At 38.9% G+C, this 20773-nt stretch overlaps 3 protein-coding genes across 4 annotated transcripts; 1 reads left to right on the top strand and 2 right to left on the bottom strand.

Moving 5' to 3' along the window:
* Positions 1-852: 852 nt before the first annotated feature.
* On the bottom strand, positions 853-7232 carry LOC131323021 (chromatin remodeling protein EBS-like). The gene is made up of 5 exons (XM_058354636.1): positions 6828-7232; positions 5673-6015; positions 5502-5570; positions 1892-2030; positions 853-1265 (listed from the first exon to the last, which is right to left on the bottom strand). The coding sequence occupies exons 1-5, from the start codon at positions 6898-6900 to the stop codon at positions 1239-1241; spliced, it is 651 nt and encodes a 216-aa protein (XP_058210619.1). The 5' UTR covers positions 6901-7232; the 3' UTR covers positions 853-1238.
* A 2772-nt stretch (positions 7233-10004) lies between these two features.
* On the top strand, positions 10005-12517 carry LOC131323020 (uncharacterized). 2 transcript variants are annotated; one of them, XM_058354634.1, is made up of 3 exons: positions 10005-10158; positions 11805-12015; positions 12114-12517. In XM_058354634.1, the coding sequence occupies exons 2-3, from the start codon at positions 11824-11826 to the stop codon at positions 12246-12248; spliced, it is 327 nt and encodes a 108-aa protein (XP_058210617.1). In that variant the 5' UTR covers positions 10005-10158; positions 11805-11823; the 3' UTR covers positions 12249-12517. The 2 variants fall into 2 exon arrangements, with proteins under 2 accessions (XP_058210617.1, XP_058210618.1); XM_058354635.1 differs by having other exon boundaries at positions 10054-10158; positions 11817-12015.
* A 391-nt stretch (positions 12518-12908) lies between these two features.
* On the bottom strand, positions 12909-16873 carry LOC131323019 (endoglucanase 11). Its single transcript, XM_058354632.1, has 5 exons — positions 16462-16873; positions 16135-16347; positions 15823-16023; positions 15212-15472; positions 12909-13732 (listed from the first exon to the last, which is right to left on the bottom strand). The coding sequence occupies exons 1-5, from the start codon at positions 16702-16704 to the stop codon at positions 13076-13078; spliced, it is 1575 nt and encodes a 524-aa protein (XP_058210615.1). The 5' UTR covers positions 16705-16873; the 3' UTR covers positions 12909-13075.
* Positions 16874-20773: the final 3900 nt, after the last annotated feature.

Below are 20773 nucleotides of genomic sequence, written 5' to 3'. Positions count from 1 at the left end.
CCTCCTTTCGCGGCCGAACCGAAAGAGAATTCAATATTTCTGGTCGTGAATATCTGACCGAGTTGGTCAGATTACAGCGACTGGAAGTGCATGCTGTGACTGTGAGGTGTGGCACTCAATTTGGCTCGTGCGTGGTTCCCAAAAATGGTGAAATTATTATGTTGACAAAAAGCATCACCTTGATAAACAAAAAATGGATGCATATCACAATGCAGTGAAATTGCACTACCTATGTGTTCCTATAAAATACTATGTCGCATCCGTATCGTATTGAAACAGCTTAGATAGGGAAAGGCAGTTTGTCTCCAATAAACACAAATCTACTAGGGGTGAAAAAGCCGGCCCCAAGGCATCGGTTGATGGATCACTTGCCAACGTAGAGAAAATAGAAACAGCTAAGATAGGGAAAGGCAGATTGTCTCCAATAAACACAAAACTACTAGGGGTGAAAAAGCCGGCCCCAAGGCATCGGTTGATGGATCACTTGCCAACGCAGAGAAAATAGACCACGAGCATAACGAAATAAAACTCCGGCGCCCCAGACACAAAAGCCAAACAACATGAAAAGAAACCAGACTTGATCATCTGAAAGCCAAACAACATGAAAAGAAACCAGACTTGATCATCTGAATCCACCACCAACTAGTAAAATCTTGCTAGAGAGTATGCAGCCTTCAATCTTTATCATATCCCCATGCTACTACATACATTAGTCAGTGGTGCACATCAAAGTTTTGAAATCCACCTCACCCTTCTTTTATCTTTTTCTTTTCACATCCACTAAAGAGCAAAAGCAAACGAAATGTGAAAGAAAGGGGAGGGGGAGTGGAAACAGATACTATACCGCATACGTACAAATAAAACCCGCAATAAGCTCATCATAGTAGATTCAAGTTTGATTCTTAATAATTTAGTTTCAGGACTTCACATTCACTGAGATATGCCCAAGTTTCTCTCTTTTTTTGCCTTTTAAATGCACAAACTGTAGTCACATGAAGACGCGAGAAAGGTCATGAAGTCTTCTCGTAATCCTACTACACATAACAAACATTTATAGACAAATGAGGAGGTTCAACAGGGTAAATTAAGAAGCCTCAACCCAGTAAATAAAGAAGCCTCTGGTTCCCGCAAGCACAGGATCTTCTCTGCACTGTACATACAATTCCATGTCACAACAACAATACTGCCAGCTAATACACAAAGAAAATGGGTGCCTCCACATCATGAAACATGATGAGTCATCTCTTCCTCCGCTTTGGCTCGACCTAGAATTGAGATCAGATACGAGTATTAAAAGAAAAAGGATAAAGCATTTTTACACATCAGTTGACTAGTTGAGCAACAGTTGATCACATTCACAAGCTGGGAAAATCATATATGATTCCAGAAAATCGTATTTGCGATATGCATAATTACCTTATTCTTTATTAGGGATCCAAGAAGAAACATGTGTTTGGCAAAGTTCATATTGCTAACACAAGTTATATCAACTTCCAAAGTGTCCTCGTATGGAAGTTGGCAGTCATTTTTTGGACGAACCCAAGCAACCCATGCCAAGTACATTAACAACTTAATTTTTCAGCATCATCAAATAACCTTTTATTGGACCATCCATCACCAACTCTAAATTGGCTCTTAGTCACCAATAAAATAATGTGAGACATAGATTCCATCTATGTAACTCCAAGAATACAAGTGGAACAAGGGATAAGATGATACACCGGAAAAATGATTTTGTTAACTGGTATATAGCAAATTATTCTGATCACAATATTGCTGCACTGTCATCATTTAAATGATATATGAACTTGGCAGAATCAATACATAGAGTCAATCGAACGGAGCATATCCAGAGATCCAGTTATGTTAAACAGGGAAACAGGTCTCTCACCTTAGCCTCAGCAGGTGGTGATACAGGGAATGAGTTTAAGGATCTTTTTGCATCATCATCAGAATTACAGTCAGAACACATAAACTGTTCCAATTTCTTTGCTTCTTCAATAGTCATACCCATACAAGAAGGATGAAACCTGCAAACCATTGGTATGTGTGTTGATCAAGGATACAATGTCACCATTAATTGTTGTCAATTACTATCATACACACAAGACACATGGATATAAGTTAAGCGACAGAATGCAAAGAGAGATTACAGAGGCAGGATGCCTAAATAATGGGCAATAAACGAGTACCGTACGAGACTCCATCTAGGTTGATGGGTTTAAATCTGTATAGTCTCATAAATGAACTCATTAGTCATTACGCCTAATGTCCATCTATGATATCCTAATTCATCATTCCAATAAATATTTAGCGGCACATTTCAGTTCAGAATATCCCAATATTCCTTCTCACGGCTTGCTCATTTCCCTCTTCTACAGCGGAACTCATACCAAATCAAAGACTTCTTAGCACCATCCCTCAACAGACACAACCCTAATTAATACCTTTAATGCTCTCGGGAATTCTGAATAGCGCACCTCCTTCAATTAAAGTTTACGGGCACTTATCGTTACATTTCAATCAGCATCTTCAATAAGTGGGTTGAATTCCTAACTTTCTTCCCAGACAATTCAATCATGCACATTGAGCTACAAAACACTAAAATACAGTCACCTTATTCCAATTGTCATGCAAGGAAATTCTTCTCATAAGTTTCTACTCAGATAGCCAGACCTTTTTTGGAAGCCATATTTGGAACTTGGAAGTCATTCCCATATGCCTTGAAATCCTAGGGGCCAATAGCCCCTTTTCCCCATCATAGTTGTCGCACTTTCTTTCAGTTCAATTCAGTCTGGGCATTAGGAAGTGTCCCACAACAAAACATATCAAAACAATATACCTTCAGATTAAATATTGGCAATGAAGTTTCTTCAAGACATTCAAAGTAAAGGCCCTAGGAAATGATTCCTCGTGATCGAAGAGATTTTCACTTTCCTAATCAGCTTTTGTCTAAGCAGCTCGTTGTGTATAACGATCTCCTATTAGAAGGAAATAAAGATTCTTTACTTTTCTAAGCAGCTCCTGTCTACCGTTATCTTGACCTCTTCTGGCAAAATAATTTCCACCCTGAAATCACTGGTCTGTATACTTATCCTGATCACCCTTGGATTACCAAGGGAAATGCTTTGTTCCCACGTCTCACTTTCTCTTAATTACCTTGGCAATCAGGCAAGACATAATGAAGGTTGAAAAATTATGCGCAGAAGTATTGTCATTGTCACGTATTGCTATGCAGGAAATGAAATAAAAATACGTCAAACGAACCTGAGAAACATGTAAATCTACCAGTTTGGATATCACTCAAGAAGTCTCATTGCATAGTAATTGACAAATAGGTTATTTGCCTCATCCTACACTGTTATCTAACAAAGAAAACAAAATATTTCCAGCTACCAACCTTTCTAGAAAACCTATTTGACCATCAGTGCAAAAGGCAAACCTCTCATCAAAATCCCTTCCATTGGTTAATTCCAAAATCGTATCATAGTAAACTTAGAATGAAAGTCTCCTAAAGCAAAAATGCCATTTATTGGGAAAAATCAATTAATAGGTGTGGATTAATACTAAGGGGAAAAAAGCAAGGTGAAGATAAAGCTTACAGTGCCCAACTTAAGAAACTATCTCAGAAGAGAAATTAGTAAAATAAACGGACATGAAAGCAGACAACCCACAGTGAAATGTCACTTCTTTACCAAAAAAAAAAAAAAGGGAAAAGAAAGATAAAAATATGTACTCCAAATATTGTAAGCTAAGGCAGCTAAGCCATAGAAATATGACATTATGATTGCTCCATGCCTTGAACAAGGCTATGACGACCAGCAATTATTTTGTAAGATTCTTTAGCTCCTGTAAAACTTATCATGCTAGTAACCGCCCAGGTGGATAAAACAACAAATAAAAAAGTGACCCAAAGATATAACAAAAGAGATCGAGCATATATTAACCAACTTATAAGACAGAATGATACAATGCTGGTTGTCACAAATAAGGAGTGTACTAAAACAAATAAACTTATTAAGGTAGATCTCGACAGTACCACACTCTAGCCAACACTTGACTTGCATGCTCCACTGACCACTTATTGTAGTATTACGACAATGATAATGCCGGAATCAATGTTAAATGGACTCACTCTTCTAAAATTTGTGTAGCACCAATGTGGAATCCTTAACACTGAAGTAAGGACATGGTATATGGGTTTGGTATGCTCAATTTGGCGTGCGGCCATCATCTATGCCGACATAGTCGAGTTTACAATAAAAGCAAAAATCAAGTTCCTATTTTGGTCTGTGAATCTTATTTTACGAGGAAATAAAGAGGTATTTAAGAAGATAAATGCTCCAATGTCATGGGAATATATGAATTAGACATTTAAAAATAGGCAAACATGAGCCCATAAAACTCATACCTAGAGGCTCCACAATAACTTAAAAGTACAACGATATTCATTTGTATAGACTCTAATACTCTATAGACCATCTCCATCCAAGGATGCCAAATTTGACACGGCATGCCAAGTGGCTGAATTGGCATCTGAGCCAACTCCAATCAAGATGTCAATTGCCTAGAAGTCATTTGACATCTCCTCTCTTGTCAAATTTGACATGCGATGTCAAATCTTTTCTTTAATTACTTTACTCTAAATAACTTAACAGAATAAAAGATAAAAACAAGACTAAATTGAAAACATACCAAAACAGTTAAGTTGACATATTGATTGAAGTGGGCATTTTTAGATATGTCAAATTCAACATGTCGAATTGCCAAGCCTTCGGGAAAAAAAAATTTGACCCCAAATTTGAAGCCAAGGTTTGAGATGATCTAATGCCATTAAAACCAGCTTATCTCCACAGAAACCTACACCACTAAAATTCATTAACGCCTCTAGAAGCCCAGACAATTATAAATATTGCATGGTTAGATCACATTCACCTTGTTTGGTTCAAATTTTTGAAAGTTATTTTTGATGTAATGAGTGGAGAGAGATAGAGAGAAAAATGTATTAAGAAACGTGTAGAGAGAAAAATGAGATGAGATGAGAATTGAACCAAACAAGGTGATTATCTCCAAGCACATTCCATATTGGCAAGGTTGTGTGGAAACGGCTTTACATATTGTACATTTTTCTCTTACTACACTAAAATCTAGGTTTCGAATTTGTTGAACAGGATAAGATTAAGTAAATGAGACTCCTTAGGCCACCAAGAAAAGAACAGTTCCTAAAGCTACAAAACTGATTGATTCTTACTTTCCCAACACCGTCAAACAAGAGTAGATTCTCTCATTTTAAGTTTCTTTTCTGTTCCATAACAAATCCAAGAATTAAAACGTAGAGTTCAATGCTTATAGTGACAAACTAAAGCATTCAATCATAGCATGTAGGAATCCCCTTAAATTAGCTTATTGAAAGAGAGCCAAACAGCATAACAAATACCAATTCTACTTGGGTTCGATGCTTTATTAATTGATCATGCCAAAAATGGAATAAAAGAACGTACCAGTCCTTGCACCCCTCACATTGCACCATGAGGTCATCTGGGTTATAAGGCATCTCGCACTTGCAGTAACTTCAAAAGGAACCAAATCAAAATCACCAAACAGGGTCACATTATTCCCAGTTAAACCAATCCTAAAAATCAATCAAAAACAACATTAGAAATTGAACTTACACAGCCACGCGGTCCGGAGTAAACCCTCCAGTGGCAGCCTTGTACTCGAACCGACAAAAGTAATCCTCAGCCCCAACATTCTCAAGCTTTGTGTAGTTCTTGAAGGAGTGGACAATGCACTTCCCTTCTATGGTGTGAGCACTCTGCACATCAAAATGGTCCGACAAGAACAACTCCTTGGCACCGTGAAACTGCCTCCGCCCTCCAATCGATTCCTCCGGACGGTAGTACCACCGGACGTGAACCTTCATGTTGTTCCGGTGATCGGCCTCAATCTTCTCCACTCGTGCCACGTAAGGCGGCTTATCGGTGTCCGATGGTCGCATCAACACACAATCCCCGGCTGCCAAGCACAGCAACCCAAAAAATCTTTTTCTTTTCAGCTCAAGAAAATTCCATGAACTATAACTAATATAAAATTTGAACAACACACACACACAGAATTCTCCAACAGACATCCGTGTTTGGTGCTTGTTTTCCAAATCAATGTTTCAAGACACTTTCCAGAAATAGATTTTCAAGATAAAACACTTATGCATCTCTTATTCAATCTTGGCGAGGAAATGCTTTTGGAAACATGTATTCTAATTCTCTGTTTGGAGCTCGTGAAAAGAGAGGGAAGAGAAACTTTTACTGTGCGTAATAGTTAATACTCCCTCCGTTTCAAAAGAGAGGGAAGAGTTCTTTTCAATTTAATTTTTGAGAAAAAACATTGAATTTTTTCTTGAAGAAAATGTATGAATTTAAGTTCTTATTTTGCGGACCGGACAAATATTTTGGAACGGAGATCATTTGACTATTTTCTCTGCTCTTCTCTCTCTAACCAAACAAAAGAATGAAATGTTTTTGAACTTTCCTCTCTCTTTTCTCTATGTTCCAAACAAAGCCGGGCTACTTTACACAGAAAAATACTATATCTGAACCCAAGTTCTGAAAATCACCAATCAAATAAGTTTCTCTATTTTTTTTTCTTTCAGAAAATGAGAACTGAAAGTAAAAACCAAAAACAAACAAACGGGGATTAAGAATAAAGATTCTGAAAACCTAATTCTACAAATAACTACCAAACTGGCCATTGAGTAGGAGTGCCTCATAAGTCTATAACTATAGTGGCTAGATGCAGGGAGATATATAGAAGTAGGGTGGGGAAGTTACGTCTGACGATTTTGTTGGTGCCTTTGATGGTGTAAGAGTCCACGTCTTTCTTGCCAGGTTTGGTCTTCGCCATGGACGATCGAACTTGGATACTGTGGTTGCAGATACGTATGTGAGTTATATAAATAGAGAGAGAAAAGTTGGAATTTAGAGAATCTGAGCTTAGATTGGGGTGAAGGATTGGGAAAATGAGAGCAAGGGGTTGGATTGGAGAGTGAGGATTGAGCTAATTGAAGGGTTTTCAGAGTAGAGAGAAATGGAGGTTGGGAGAGCAGAGGTGCAAAAACCCTAGTTGCTGGGGGGGAGTGTGGGGGAGCGTGAGTTGTGTAGAGAGAGAAAACAGGAGAGAGAGAGAGAGAGAGAGAGAGAGAGAGAGGAGATGATCGGAAAAGAGGGGTTTGGTTGTATGCGGGCGTGAATAATGATACGTGCGCGTATGTGCATGCGCATCGATAATGGAGTAAATTAAAATACCGACCTGTAAGGTACCGATGGGGTACAAACCATTTGTGGGCTCCATTTTGGGGTCTCTCTTAAATGATCCAAACCGTTGATAATGTTTAAAATAATTTTTCACTTAACCAGTAACACTTCAGCTAAATCAAATAAATGTAGGTGCTCAATTTTAATTGTCCAATGTTTCATTCAGAATCTAGGATGCTGAATTCTAAAAGAAAAATTAAATAGTGTATCAAGCACTTATGTCTGTCCAATTGAGCTGAAATTTTCAAGTGAAATTAAAATGTCATTTTAAAAATAATTAATTGTTTGAATTATTTGTGTGAAACTCCAAAATGGAACTAACACATCGTCGGTACCCATCGGTACCTTACATGTCAGTACCCGTAGTCTGTAAGTTAAAGTAACGGTAACATAGAGGAAAGGGTTAAAAATAATCAGCACACATAAATTTGGTTTTCTTATGTTTTCTCCCATCTCAGCAGTTTTGCTAATCTCTGTCCACTAAATGAAGAATAATAAGCACGTAATTTTAAATAAATTTGAATATCAATGCATATTTCACATATATTAATACATTTTTATAAATATCAATACATTTTTTTCGAATATCGATGTATTTTTTACCTATTATTCTACACTCTTTAAACGAAGGTCAGAATAATCCAAGTAACAATATAGGAAAAAAGTTCATTGTAGAGAAAGAACATTTGGGAAAACGTTCAATTCAATAATAAACAAAAAGACATTTGGGAGAAAGTGATGCATATGCTTTGAATTTTACTGGGGGAGTAATTTCCTTACCCTTTTTTTTTTTTTTTTTGATATCTACACTTTTTTTTTTATATTTTTAGTATAGAAATGTATGTATTTTTTTATTAAAAGACAAAAGTAGAGTGTGAGTATAAAAAAGAGAGTATGAAGATCATTTTTCTTTTTCAAATTATCAGGATTATCCTTCACTTTTAGACTTCGTATTATTTGTGTTGGGGAGTCTAATCCGTCTGAGATTTTTCTGTCCACGTGTAGGCCCAATCCGTTGGGAAGTATCCATAGAGTCCACACCACATCACTTAGACCCAATATAGATTGAATGACTCATATTTACTTATTATAAGTGGTGAGCCACTCAATTATATACTAATATCGATCATTTTTCTATTTATCCGATGTAAGACATCTTTTACACATGTGATTTAGATGATAATACTGTATTTGAATCGTTGGTGGAATTTACTTGGAGAGTTCAACTTCATGCTTTCTTTGTGGCATTATCATTTTCTTAAAAAAAATAACGTACAGACTATGCTATGCTGGTTATTTAGAATTGGGGGATTGTGGTATACGCAGTACTGTGCTGCGTACTTCTGAGCCGTTCAGATCTCATCTCGATAACAAAACGGCACTCGATCGTTGATTGTCAAGATGAGATTCAAGTCGTCATATGCACGATCCGATAACTCAGAGGTGCTCAATACGATATTATACACCTCACTGCACAGTACCGATCCGAAGTCCGGTTATTTGGCGCAGAGCCCGTCATGTAAATGGGGATAGGGACCAACTGATGTGTTGTGAAAGTCATGCACAAAAAGTCAAACCCGTTAATAGCAAATGTCATTTTCCTTGGCCTTTTCCACAGTAGTAGTAGTAGTAGTAGGTTAGGTGAGTTTTGATTGTCATTTGTCACTGCCAAAGATAGGCCATGCCTTTCCTTTCCTGTGAAGCCTTTGAATCAGCCCGACCAAACCTTTTGCGTGTGTTTCATGAAAATCAAGTCAAGTCTTAACCTAACCCATCATCAAGTGTAGGCTTTAGAAAAGACTACTAGCTCACATTCTTGGGCGGGCTTTTTCGACAATGTAACCATGCAACAGACCCGAGAAGAGATTGGGGGACTTCGCCGTGACGCCGAAAGAAAAGGCGTCGCTCCCTTCACCTCTTTGTTCTTGTTTAGTTCCCGTTTGGCATAGCAAATCACATTAATAATTTGTTGATTTTTTGGGGCCCATTTCAGGTATACAAAGATGATTTAAACCCCACATTAATCTTAAAATGTTTTTTTGAGTTTTTCCATAAAAAATTAGTTCTATCCGATATTGTTGAGGATTAATTCAAAATTCGTAAAACGCTCACCCTAATCTAAAATTAAGTGTTTCGCTCACCTTACGATTTAAAAAAATAAAAAATCCTTACCAATCTTAGATTAAGCTAATTATTTTTTATTTTTTTGCAGAAACTCATAAAAGAATATATTAAAAATAATGAACGATTTGAATCATCTTTGTGAACCTGAAATGAGCCTACAAAAATCAACAAACCATTAACGTGATTTGCTACGCCAAATGGGGATTAGGCAAGAACAAAGAGGGCCCTCCCAAAGCAAAGAAAGCGACGCTGTTTTTTTAGGCGACACCTTCTGTCGTTCCTTTGAGACAGAAGAGTCCCCCAGTCCCACATGAGCAAATTCAGACATAAATATATTCGAAAACTGTCTAATGCACGTGAATCTTACATGTATTGTAGGGAAGTCCGAGTACATCGGGTTATTTGAATACATCTGTGTCCGACTTCTTTCGGGCATTTCTTTGGGCATTTGGCCCAAACCCACCCATTTAACACCCCTGAGCACAAGTAATGTTAGTGAGTGCTATGGGGCATGACCCAGCACAAGAAGGCCCAGAACAATTTTCCCGTTCTGAGGCTTCCATTGGGCTCAATAGACGGGTCCGGGCCCAAAAGTCTCGATACAAATGGGCCCAAATTGAGAACATGTTTCAGGATAACAGATTTCCTGGGTGATTGCCAAAACAAAAACCCTCGCTGCCATTGTTATAGGCCCCAAGCTCTGTAGCTCCGCAGTGAGTCGAAGGTCAGCTCTCTCTCTCTCTCTCTCTCTGAATCCCTTAAACCGCAATTGCTCCATTCCTCTTCCCATTTTTCGATTGTTGTGATGTATTTGGTTCCTGTCTCGTAACATATATGTATTTAGCTGGTGTCTGATTTCGCCCTACGCAATATAATTGTGATTTCAAGTGCGTATTTTTCGTTTCTATAGATTGATTTGTTTGCACTAGGTTTCTTCTGTTGTTCACAGATTTCTCGAAATGTTTTCTTTTCTTTTAATTGTCTGTGTGTTTTGGTGAGCCTGTTTCCAAAGTAGTGTAAATCCCATCACTCAGCTCATTTGGATTGTGGGAAATGATGAGATAAGAAAGGGGAGCCCTTTCCCATCAAATCTCACCATTGCAAACAAGCCGAGCTTTGTTCCGTTCAAGCTCTGCTCGTGTAGTAAACGAGCCAAAAATTCGAAATCATGCTCGGCTTGGCTGTACAAGCCTAGCCTAACCAACTGACCAAGCCAAGCCTCAAGTTGCTCGTGAGCAGCTCGGTTTTTTTGCAGCCCTACCAAAATATTTGGTGAGAAAGGGGAAGGGGCCAGGGGCTGAGGGATTAAGAGTCAAGGGGGGGCAGCTGACCCCGCTGCCTCCCAAATTTTTTTAGAGATTGGTATAATTTTCATCCAATTTTTACTCATTTGACCCCCTTTAAAATTCATTTTTGCCCCAACCCATATATAAGGGTTTTGTACTTAGGAAAAAGAGGAGTCAAAATAGAACTTCCACCCACAAAAATCCCCAAAACGTGAATAGCGTTTCACTGTTCTTGTTATTAATATATATCTACTTTTTGATTAACTTGTTAATTTGATTGTTCCTTTCAAATAGCAACTAGAAAAAGTGAATCATACATAGTTCAAATTTTCGACCCCACTTATCGAAAATCCTAGCTCATTCAAAATATTTCATTTTGGTACTTTCCTTTCCATTTCTCACCAAATTGTTCAATCCAAATTAATGATTCGGAGAAAGTCTAATCTTTTTCTTTTCTTTTCTCACCAAATCAATCAATCCAAAGGAGCTGTTAGCCAAAAGGAGGCCTTGCTTCAGTTGAACAATCCCTATGTCATCTGCGATAGTCCTGCCTTTGGCCATAACTTTCACATGTTGCTTGGTTTTTATCTCATTTGTTTGGGGGTTGTTTTGTTTAATTTGGTGGATTTCCCTTTAGTGGGTTTTGTCTGAGTCGTAGGAATTTTGGTGGTTTGTCTACATTGTTGTCTTGTTATGCCATTTCCTGCTTGAATTTAATGCTTGGGTATTTTCCATATCCAATTGTCTTCTAAGTGTTTGATGAAACGCCTCGGTACCATCTCAGAAATACTTGCATTTTCTGTTCGCTTTAAGGAGAATCTCAATGGTTAGCAATGCGATGTATGGTATTCTTTATAGAAAGACTGCTTTTTTCATTATAGATGTCTGTACCATATCATTTGCATATGTTTTCTTGCTTTTTGAGTTTTTTTTGGGATCTACATTAAGTTTCCTTCTGTTCTTAATAGATAGTCAGATGTTTTTTGGGTTTGTGTTGTGGGATGGGGCGGGTTTAACAATACTAATGTTTCTCTTATAGTCTTATAAATGAGAGAAAATTGAGCGTGAAAGTTCACTTGTGTAGGTGGAAATACAGAGCAGAAATGAATGCATTCAAGGCTTACAAAGCATGTGTTCCAATTGCATGGAGCCCCAACTTGTACATAACCTTGGTGAGGGGAATACCAGGAACCAGGAGACTTCACAGGCGTACATTGGAGGCATTGCGCCTTCGCAAGTGTAATCGGACTGTTATGAGATGGAACACTCCAACTGTCAGAGGAATGCTTCAACAGGTTTCACAAAACCTTTGCCATGATGCATCTTCCTGTATTGCATGAGATATCTTTTCTATTTTTGGATACTAAATGTTAATTTTCTGATATCCACTTAGGTTAAGAGATTGGTGGTGGTTGAGACCGAGGAGATGTATAAAGCGCGTAAACAGAAGGTTGCAGACCACTGCGCTTTACGTCCCCCATTGGTTGTAAGCCACCTCCCTGCTCCAAGAAGCGATTCTTCTCAGTGATCTATTTCGCTTAGGTTAGTTCCCATGTCTTCCATATGGACTGTTACAATAGTATGCTGAGTTGGTATTGCATACTGTGGCCAATTGTACGTGGTGTTAATTAACCCAACTGTTTATGGTTGTGGGATAGCCTATGGTCAGCTATTAGCCGTGGAAAACTCTCATGTCTCATGTGATGGTGATGTGGCTGAGAATTAGTGAGGGTAGTACAAGAAATACAATATTTATCCATCTTTTAATGCAACCAGGGAGATCTACGGTTCTTATTATTTCCTTGCTCAACTTGCTTCTTTGTTTAATAAATTGAAATACTGAGTTGATTCCTTTTCTGGGTCCTCTTGGATGAATGCATTTGTAGTGTTGATTTTGGTTCACTTCCGCTGTACGGTTTTGTGAAAGGGATATGGCAGATTCTTAACGTCACTCTTTCACATCATTTCCTTTACCTCTTTTTTCCACAAATCATTATCCGAGGCCTTTAAATACAATCAAGCATCATGAAGCTAGTAGACACCAATCTGTTCGAAGGATATGTTGGTACCAATGTGACAATGTCCATGAATCCTGAAACACTTTGAGAAACCAAGAGCTGAGTCAGCATTTTATGTGGAACAGGACATGCTTTTAATGTGACGACGATTGAGATTACCGTTACAAAGATTGCTATAATTCATAGTTTCGTATTATAAACATATAAATGAAGATACAATTTTTCCAGCAAAAGAAAGAAAGAAATGAAGATACATTTTGGGCTACAATTGAAAACTCAGCCACTGAAACACACATACTAGTAACATTCTATTTTTCCATCCAAGTTGAATAAACATCTAGTAAGAAGCAACCAAAGGCAAATTTTGATTCTGTTGCTCATTTAACTGACTCAACCTAGCCAAAACTCCAACCAATGGCGCAGTATTATAGGTACAAGCCTCGGTTTGCATATAGTTCCCTCTTTCATCCCTGAAATTATCTTGACAATCCGGTCCTCCTACCAATGCCCCAACCACAACATTGGGGTTTGGTCCTTTGCGGCTGTACCAATTGTCATACCCTTGGGTGCACCCTATGTACCCCTTGTTCTCTCTGTAACACGCAATCGATGCCCCTCTATGGTGCACCCTTGTAGGGTAGTTTGGGCCATACCCAACCAAATAGCTCATGTTCATGGGGTTGGAGCCCAGAATATAATCCACTTGGGCTTGGGCTAGGCTGACGAGCTCTTGAGGCCCAACCATTCCTCCATGGCACATGATATTTTGATTCGAGTTCCGGAGGAAATCCGAGTATGTGGTTAGAAGAAAAGATGCAGATGATACATATTGCATGTTGTTCCACTGCCTGATGTATAAAAGGCCTCCAGGAGTGCGATCAACATTGTTGGTGACATTGTTTTTGTTTAGGCACGAGCAGATGTAGTGTTCTGCTTTTGATTTGTATTGGTTTAATATGTGTCTGTGCTCCTTGTGTTTTTCTTCCTTCAGCAGCTGCAAATTAACGAGCGGAAGATTAGAAGAAAGTTTACCAGATGTCCTTTCTGAACATAGGATGTCAGGCTCGTTTAATCTATAATAGAAAATGATCTGAACTAGAAATGTTATAGCTAATTAGCGTTCGACACATTAGTCGGTCACGATGTGCATGCATGGAGTATTGTCTTCCACTCCGCATTGCTGCTGTTTAGAGTCAGAAAATTATCATTGTCACGCCATTCCGTACGAGTTTGGTGAATACTTATTTGGTAAATCCTTAGCCCCTCATCATGAACACTTGTTTTCACTTGTTTACAGATGTGGCCATGTCGGTCTAAAAGCTTGTGTCCCATCTATTTAATTGTCCAAACAACACCCACAGACTCGATCAATCATGTAGGGCACAAAATCTGTAAATAGCAGGGCAACCCATATGAGAGCTGGAAAAATTATTAATGTGGTGTCCAAAATGAATTGTGATTGATCAATGCTGAGAACTCATGCTACTTCTTTTTGAGAAAATCTTCAAATACAAATATGGCATGTTGCCCATTGTGAATAGTGAGGAGCTGCCCAATGGCTAATACCACCAAATGACAGAGTAAATTTTCGTTCTTTTTTTTTTTTCCTTGGTACGACGGCTAGGGGTGTTCGGGCCAGTTTACGCACTCCTCTAATCCTCAACTATTTAACTCTTCGATCCAGTCAAATACAGACCATCCACCCGGAAATTTTGTTAGTCAGTGGCAGGGTTAATTTTGTTTCTCACTACACTGCAAGAGCAACCCCATTAAAAGTACTTGATACAGAGAGCATCAGAAGCACATGGGCATGTGACCCGGCATAGTCTATTCCTTTACCCTGTTGACACCAACAATATGCCTTCATAGCCCTCACTTCATCTTTCCGTGATCTTTTGTAAAAAGTTAAAGTGTAAATCTAGTAAAGCAAGTATATTATTTCATCTTTGAATCCATGGAAAAAAGCATAATTAATGGTTCAAATGAGATTTGACAGGCAAGAGAAAGGAAAAAGCTCCAAGCAAATTTCAAGTTTGAAAATCGAAATCAGGGCACTGCTTGTGAGAGAGAAGCCCTAAGAGTTAGTCAGGTTAGTTGGTAGGTTATATTTTTTTTCCCACACAATTGATAGGGATTCGATTCTTGGGATCATGTCGCAAGAAAGTCATTTCTTGTGAATCCCAACGTGGATCGGGGGTGCTTGTTGGACAGCATGCGTGTTGGGTCAATCCGGGCCATCCATACTTGGCAATGGACAGCTCAAATTGCATCTCGACTGAACAGATCTCGACCTTCCATTGTTATTTGGCTGAGATGCAATATGAGCCGTCTATTGCCAAGCATGGACGGTCCGGATTGGCCCAACACCTATGCTATCCCTATGGGACAACACGCACCCCGGAGCCACTGGACTGAGTGATTAATTGAGATGCACGTAAGCAGACTCGGACACCAGAGAGAGAGAGAGATTTACCTGAGCAGCCAGGATTTGGACCCCAGCGAACTTGACGTCCCAGCTGAACTCGGTGATAGCCCAATCAAGGCCACCAAAACAATGAGCCTTGTTAATTAGGTAGTTGAGATAATACTTCTCCACATTGTCGGTGGCCTTGTATAGCCACAAAGCTGCCCACAACATCTCGTCCTTATACCCACTCACTGATGCATAGTAGTCCTTCACAACTCCCACGCTTGAGTCGTACTTTCCTCTATACTTGTCCCCAAACTCAAACAGCTACACCACCACCACCACCACCACCAACAAAAACACAGCCAAAATTTGAACAAACAAACCGTAGCTATAAAATGATACTAATGCAAATACCAATTAGAGAAAATCTTTTTATCGGCGAATGGCGGAAAAGTTCCATTAAAATTGGGACCGTTCAAAAGTGAACTCTTCCCCGGAAATTTTTTTTTTTAAAAACCCAGACCGTCTAAAACACTTTTATACAATCATGATTGGTTGCTGCTTTAAAGAACTTGTTCACAGCTGAGCGATGAATAAGTTTCTCTCTAACAATTATTGTTAATGCAACTGCCACAGTAGATTGTAGGAAATGCTTGTTTTATTAAGGACCACACCTGTTGAGCATGGTGCAACAGTAGGTGAGAATAATGCGGGTTGGTTCTCCTGAACACGATCGACGCGGCAGCCATTGCTGCCGCCGTCTCTCCGGCGAGATCCGACCCGGGATTGTTCTCGTCAATCTTGTAAGCCCGCCGCGACGTCGCCATGTCCTCCGGCCGTTGCCAACAGTAGTGATCGGTATCTCCATCACCCACCTGTACCAATTCGATTACTAAAATACTCCAAAATCATACTACTAACTAGCAGAGCTTAAGTTCGTTTAGCACTTGAGATTAATGGTGATTAAACTAGGACAAAATTAGTACCTCAGCCCATAACACATTTGGGCTGGTGTGAGCCTTGATGAAATAATCAGTCCCCCACTTGATCGCCTCCAGAGCATGCTCCAGCTCGCCCGCTGCGGCGAGCTGGCCGCGGTACTCGACCACACTCCACGAAAGCATTGTCACCGTGAATGCCATTGGTAACCCGAACTTGACATGGTCGCCGGCATCGTAGTACCCTCCGACCAAGTCCACCTACACAAATCAATGCACCATATATATAAGTGATCACAAAATTTGACGCATACATAATTCGTTGTCGAAAATTCGAGGGACGAAATGGGAATGTTGGGAAAATGGAGTACTCACTCCTTGTTCCAAGCCGTCGGTGAGGCCGGAGTGGTGGCGCCACCTGACGCGCTGGTTGTAGGGGAGGCGGCCGGAGCGCTGTGCTTCGAAGTAGAGGAGGCTCTTGGATAGGGCTTCGGTGTAACTGAAAGATTGGGATGGGGGCAAAACGGCGAAGATGGAGAGGAGGAGAGTACAGTGATGTAGAATTCTATGGGGGTTTGAGGCAACAAATTTTGGGTCGTTCTTCTTCTTCAACTCCATTGCCCCTGTTCTCTGCTAAAGAGGTTTAGGAGTGAAGTAGTAGAAAATCTCCACTGTTTCTTCAAACCGGCCTCTCGTAGGTCAGCTACGCACGTGCCCATTTATAAGCTTTCCATGAGGCAGTGAGGCGAATTCTCTCTCTCTCTCTCTCTCTCTCTCTCTCTCTCTCTCTCTCTCTCTCTCTCTCTCTCTCTCTCTCTCTCTCTCTGGCTAAGCAGTTAACTACATCTTTACAGATGAAGCTATTTTTTTTGTAACAAGTTGACAATTGGAGTGGTGAGTCTGGTGATCACTGGTGTACAGAATTGGCAATGGGGTGTGCTGTGAGTTATTTTTTTTCTTTTCCCCTCCGTGCCTCACAGAAATATTTTACTAGTATTTGATAAGTAGAAACTGACCACTGACCAGAATCTTACCCAGCTCGGACCACGCTTGACCGAACATAGGGAACCACTATGGTGATCGAAGCGACCATCCCCAAAGGGATTCTAAGCGCGTAGGGACTCTCCTAGACCGCCCCTATCCCTACAGGGATAACTATGAAAAGTCCAAGTCCTACGGTTACTTGTATTCCTAAGGCGATTAGGAATGCTAATTCCATTGGACCCAACACGTGCCATCCCCTCAACACCCCTAGGTCCAAGGATTCACTCCTAATACGGTTCGACCTCTAAGGCCTCTATATAATCACCCTTGAACGAAGGGGAAGGGGACAGGTTGACGACTCTTGCACCTAATTACTTGAGTTTTAGGAGTACTTCACATTTCTCTACAAATCGACTACCTTGGACATTGGAAGAGGGTTGACACCACACCGGTATTTTTTTTTTCTCTTGCAAATCGTTGACCGTGTACGTTGAAAACTTCAATTATTTGACTTCTTGGAAGCCCATACGGTGATTGAATGATCAAAAGAATACCAGCTGCAACCTGTTTTATACTCCTACTTTAATAACTAGCAATAACCCGTGCTAGAGTGGTATAGTGGTTATTAAATGTCCAAAAGCATATGTTATTCGTAGTATCAATCAATTCGATAGGCAATTAAACTTAACGAAATAGATCAAAAAGTTAATACAACACGTACATTGACGGTTAGAAGAAATGATGGATGAGCATTGGGGACGGGTCCCCAATGCTCATCTGCCATTTCTGCTTACTCCTACATCCACACGGTGACAAATTGTTGAGCCCTATATAAGAAGTTGTGAAACTTTTGAATAAGAAAAAAAAAACTCATGCATGACTTTTTTTATTTTCTTCGCACCAAAGTAAAGTTTGATTTTTGGATACACATGACAAAAAAAGGTACTCCTATTTGCTTCATATGTGTCTCCTTTGAAATCCACTTTTGCTCTCTTTTTCTCTATGTAATAATTTTATGGTTCTATACTTGCTGCTGTCGTCCCTCTCTCACCTCCCCAGCCACGTGCCGCATCCATTTTGGGATTAAAAGATAGCCAAGCTCCTACAATAATGCACACACCAACGGGCCACGAGTTACTGTGTGTTGTTGGTGAAGCAACGGTGGCTTACGTCATGCGACATGGAAAGCGAAAGGGACGTTTAAGGTTTGTGTATGGTGTTATTTTGTTTTTACCCACCTAAACTATAATTAAAAATTACTCAAATTTACTTGGTCGGTCTTGGGTTTTTACTTGGACGATATTAAACAAAATTTACTGTTACTGTTTGATCGAATAACACGTGTGTTTAGAATTTTGGTCCTTCATAATTACCGCCGCTGACTATGGCTTATACCTTGGATCTCACGTGGTATGTAGTAGTATATATTTTAATTAAGACAGAAAAGCTGAGAGTTTAGAGATAGTAATTTAATTAGCTTACAGCGACAATTGCACTAATACTACGTAATGACTGATTAACGCAGATATGTCAGCGTTAATTAACCAGTTGTGCAAGGAATCGTAAACTTGTCGATGGTATATGAAAACTTCCACGGTGAATAGATACTATGTGGTAGTATATGTTAAACGATGGTTGGATTAATTAACGCAATTAATTAGCACAATAAATTTCTCACTGATAGTTCCTTCTCTCACACGTTACACATGACAACCACACGTGATATGTTTAAAAGATGGCGATTCACATTTGATCCCGTAAATTCGTTGGGTCTATCTACGTTTAAGATAAATTCAGTAATTTTCTAACAAAGTATCAGAGCTTACACAGTATTAGAACGGAGTCCATTCCATTTTACATTTAAAAAAAAATTCACAATTTGCACTCTACAATGATAGATTCTTGTACAAAGACCCAAAACCTAAAAAACAGTCTGCACATGAGGGGAGATCGATGTTAAGGGAATGTACATTCACGTTGTTTGGTTATAGAATGAGTGATCTCTTAATATAATGTTGACACCTCTCTACCTTTTTTTTTTTTTCCACGTTGACACCTCTCTACCTAATAGATTAACTTTTAGATGAGTTGGTGGTTAACAATATTCTAACATGGTATATATCAGAAGTCTTGGGTGGCTTTACCTCATGACGTGGTCGAGTCATCGCCCAATCTATTCCCTCACCTTATCAATCCATACCTCCATGTGCTACCAGGGTACTTGAAGGGAGCGTTGGGAAATACTAGCACAAAATAATATAGTTGTCTCCCTCTCTAACTGCTTAAACTTTAGGGTTGGATCATATAAAGTTTTCATATGATATTAGAGTGGACAATAGATCTTGTGATCGAACTACACCGCCTACTTGAAAATCAAATACTTGCTTGTATTTAGCTCGCTTATGGTAAAGAGTCAGGTTACACATGAGGAGTGTGTTGAGAGTATGAAAAATAAAGATGTTCATCTCTCTAACAACTTAATCTTTTGGATTGGATATAAAAATTTCACAGATCCAACGACCTAAAATTCATTGGGGAAGAGATACAAGAGGATTTGAATATATTCAAAATTTCCAAGGTTTGTTACTTTGAGTTTTCGATTCATTAATTTGTTTCGGAAACATTAGCCATGCCATGTCCAAACTCACAAGGGGACCGGGGATGTTTTCGCTAAACTAAATAGATTAAAGCCCTTATTGATATAAATTTTTAAGTACGTCAATATTCTACTCACATAGGAGTACATCAACTAAGATATTATTTAACGAAAATAATTTGACAAATATCAGTAGCCTATAATCCATTAATACAGCGGTAACGTAACCAAATACTCCGATATGGAACGTTAAAAATAAGTGGATTTCCACATCAAAGTTATATTGGCTAAATCATAATAGGCCCCACCTCATTTGATGGGGAAATAACAGCCTCGGGATTGCGGCGATCAATCAATTCGAGATCATATCGGACAATTAGTAGATATCATACTACTAATCTTCTTCTTTTTTTAAATCTTTATGCTCTCATTTTCGGACATCATAATTTTCTCATATCTCGTGCTACTAAAAAGTGACCAAAATCATAGGATAATCTAATTTTCAAAAAGTGACCAAAATCATGCACCTAAAAAGTAGAGACAAGTCATTTTGGCGTCCGTATCATTCATTTTTTGAGGCATCCCATTTGTATACCTTTTACTGAGAGTATTTTGAATCTCAACTTTCAATTTTACTTGCAGTAGAGTTAGGGGGACTCGAGGTGTCCCCTCATTTTATACACATTTCGACTAATTTTGATATTTTGATATGTCTATTCCATTGTTCAACAATAGAAGCTTATTTGAACGGTCTTGCTATTATCAATTCACTGGGCTGACGATAAGTACACTAAAAGACAAGGAAAACACATATTTCTATATATTTTTTACACCCTTTAATACACATTCACACACTTATTATTGTCAGCCCATTGGACTGATTTTAGAATTTTTCTTTTAAAATTGGGGCAACATTATGGTAAATATTTTTTATATGCAAATGCACATGATCTACAAGAAATTAGGTTTTTCGAGACGAATTGAAATCATCACAAAATGCATGTTTTTTTGTTGCCAATAGTATAGGTGACGAAAATTAGTTTTGACACTTATAAGTTGTTTCTGAAAGTCACATAATGACAAAAATCTTGTTTCGTCACCTATTGT

The sequence above is a fragment of the Rhododendron vialii genome, chromosome 4a (assembly GCF_030253575.1).
Source record: "Rhododendron vialii isolate Sample 1 chromosome 4a, ASM3025357v1".
Taxonomy (NCBI): domain Eukaryota; kingdom Viridiplantae; phylum Streptophyta; class Magnoliopsida; order Ericales; family Ericaceae; genus Rhododendron; species Rhododendron vialii.
Note: the sequence above shows the minus strand (reverse complement) of the source record. Positions and strands in the feature narration are given on the sequence as shown.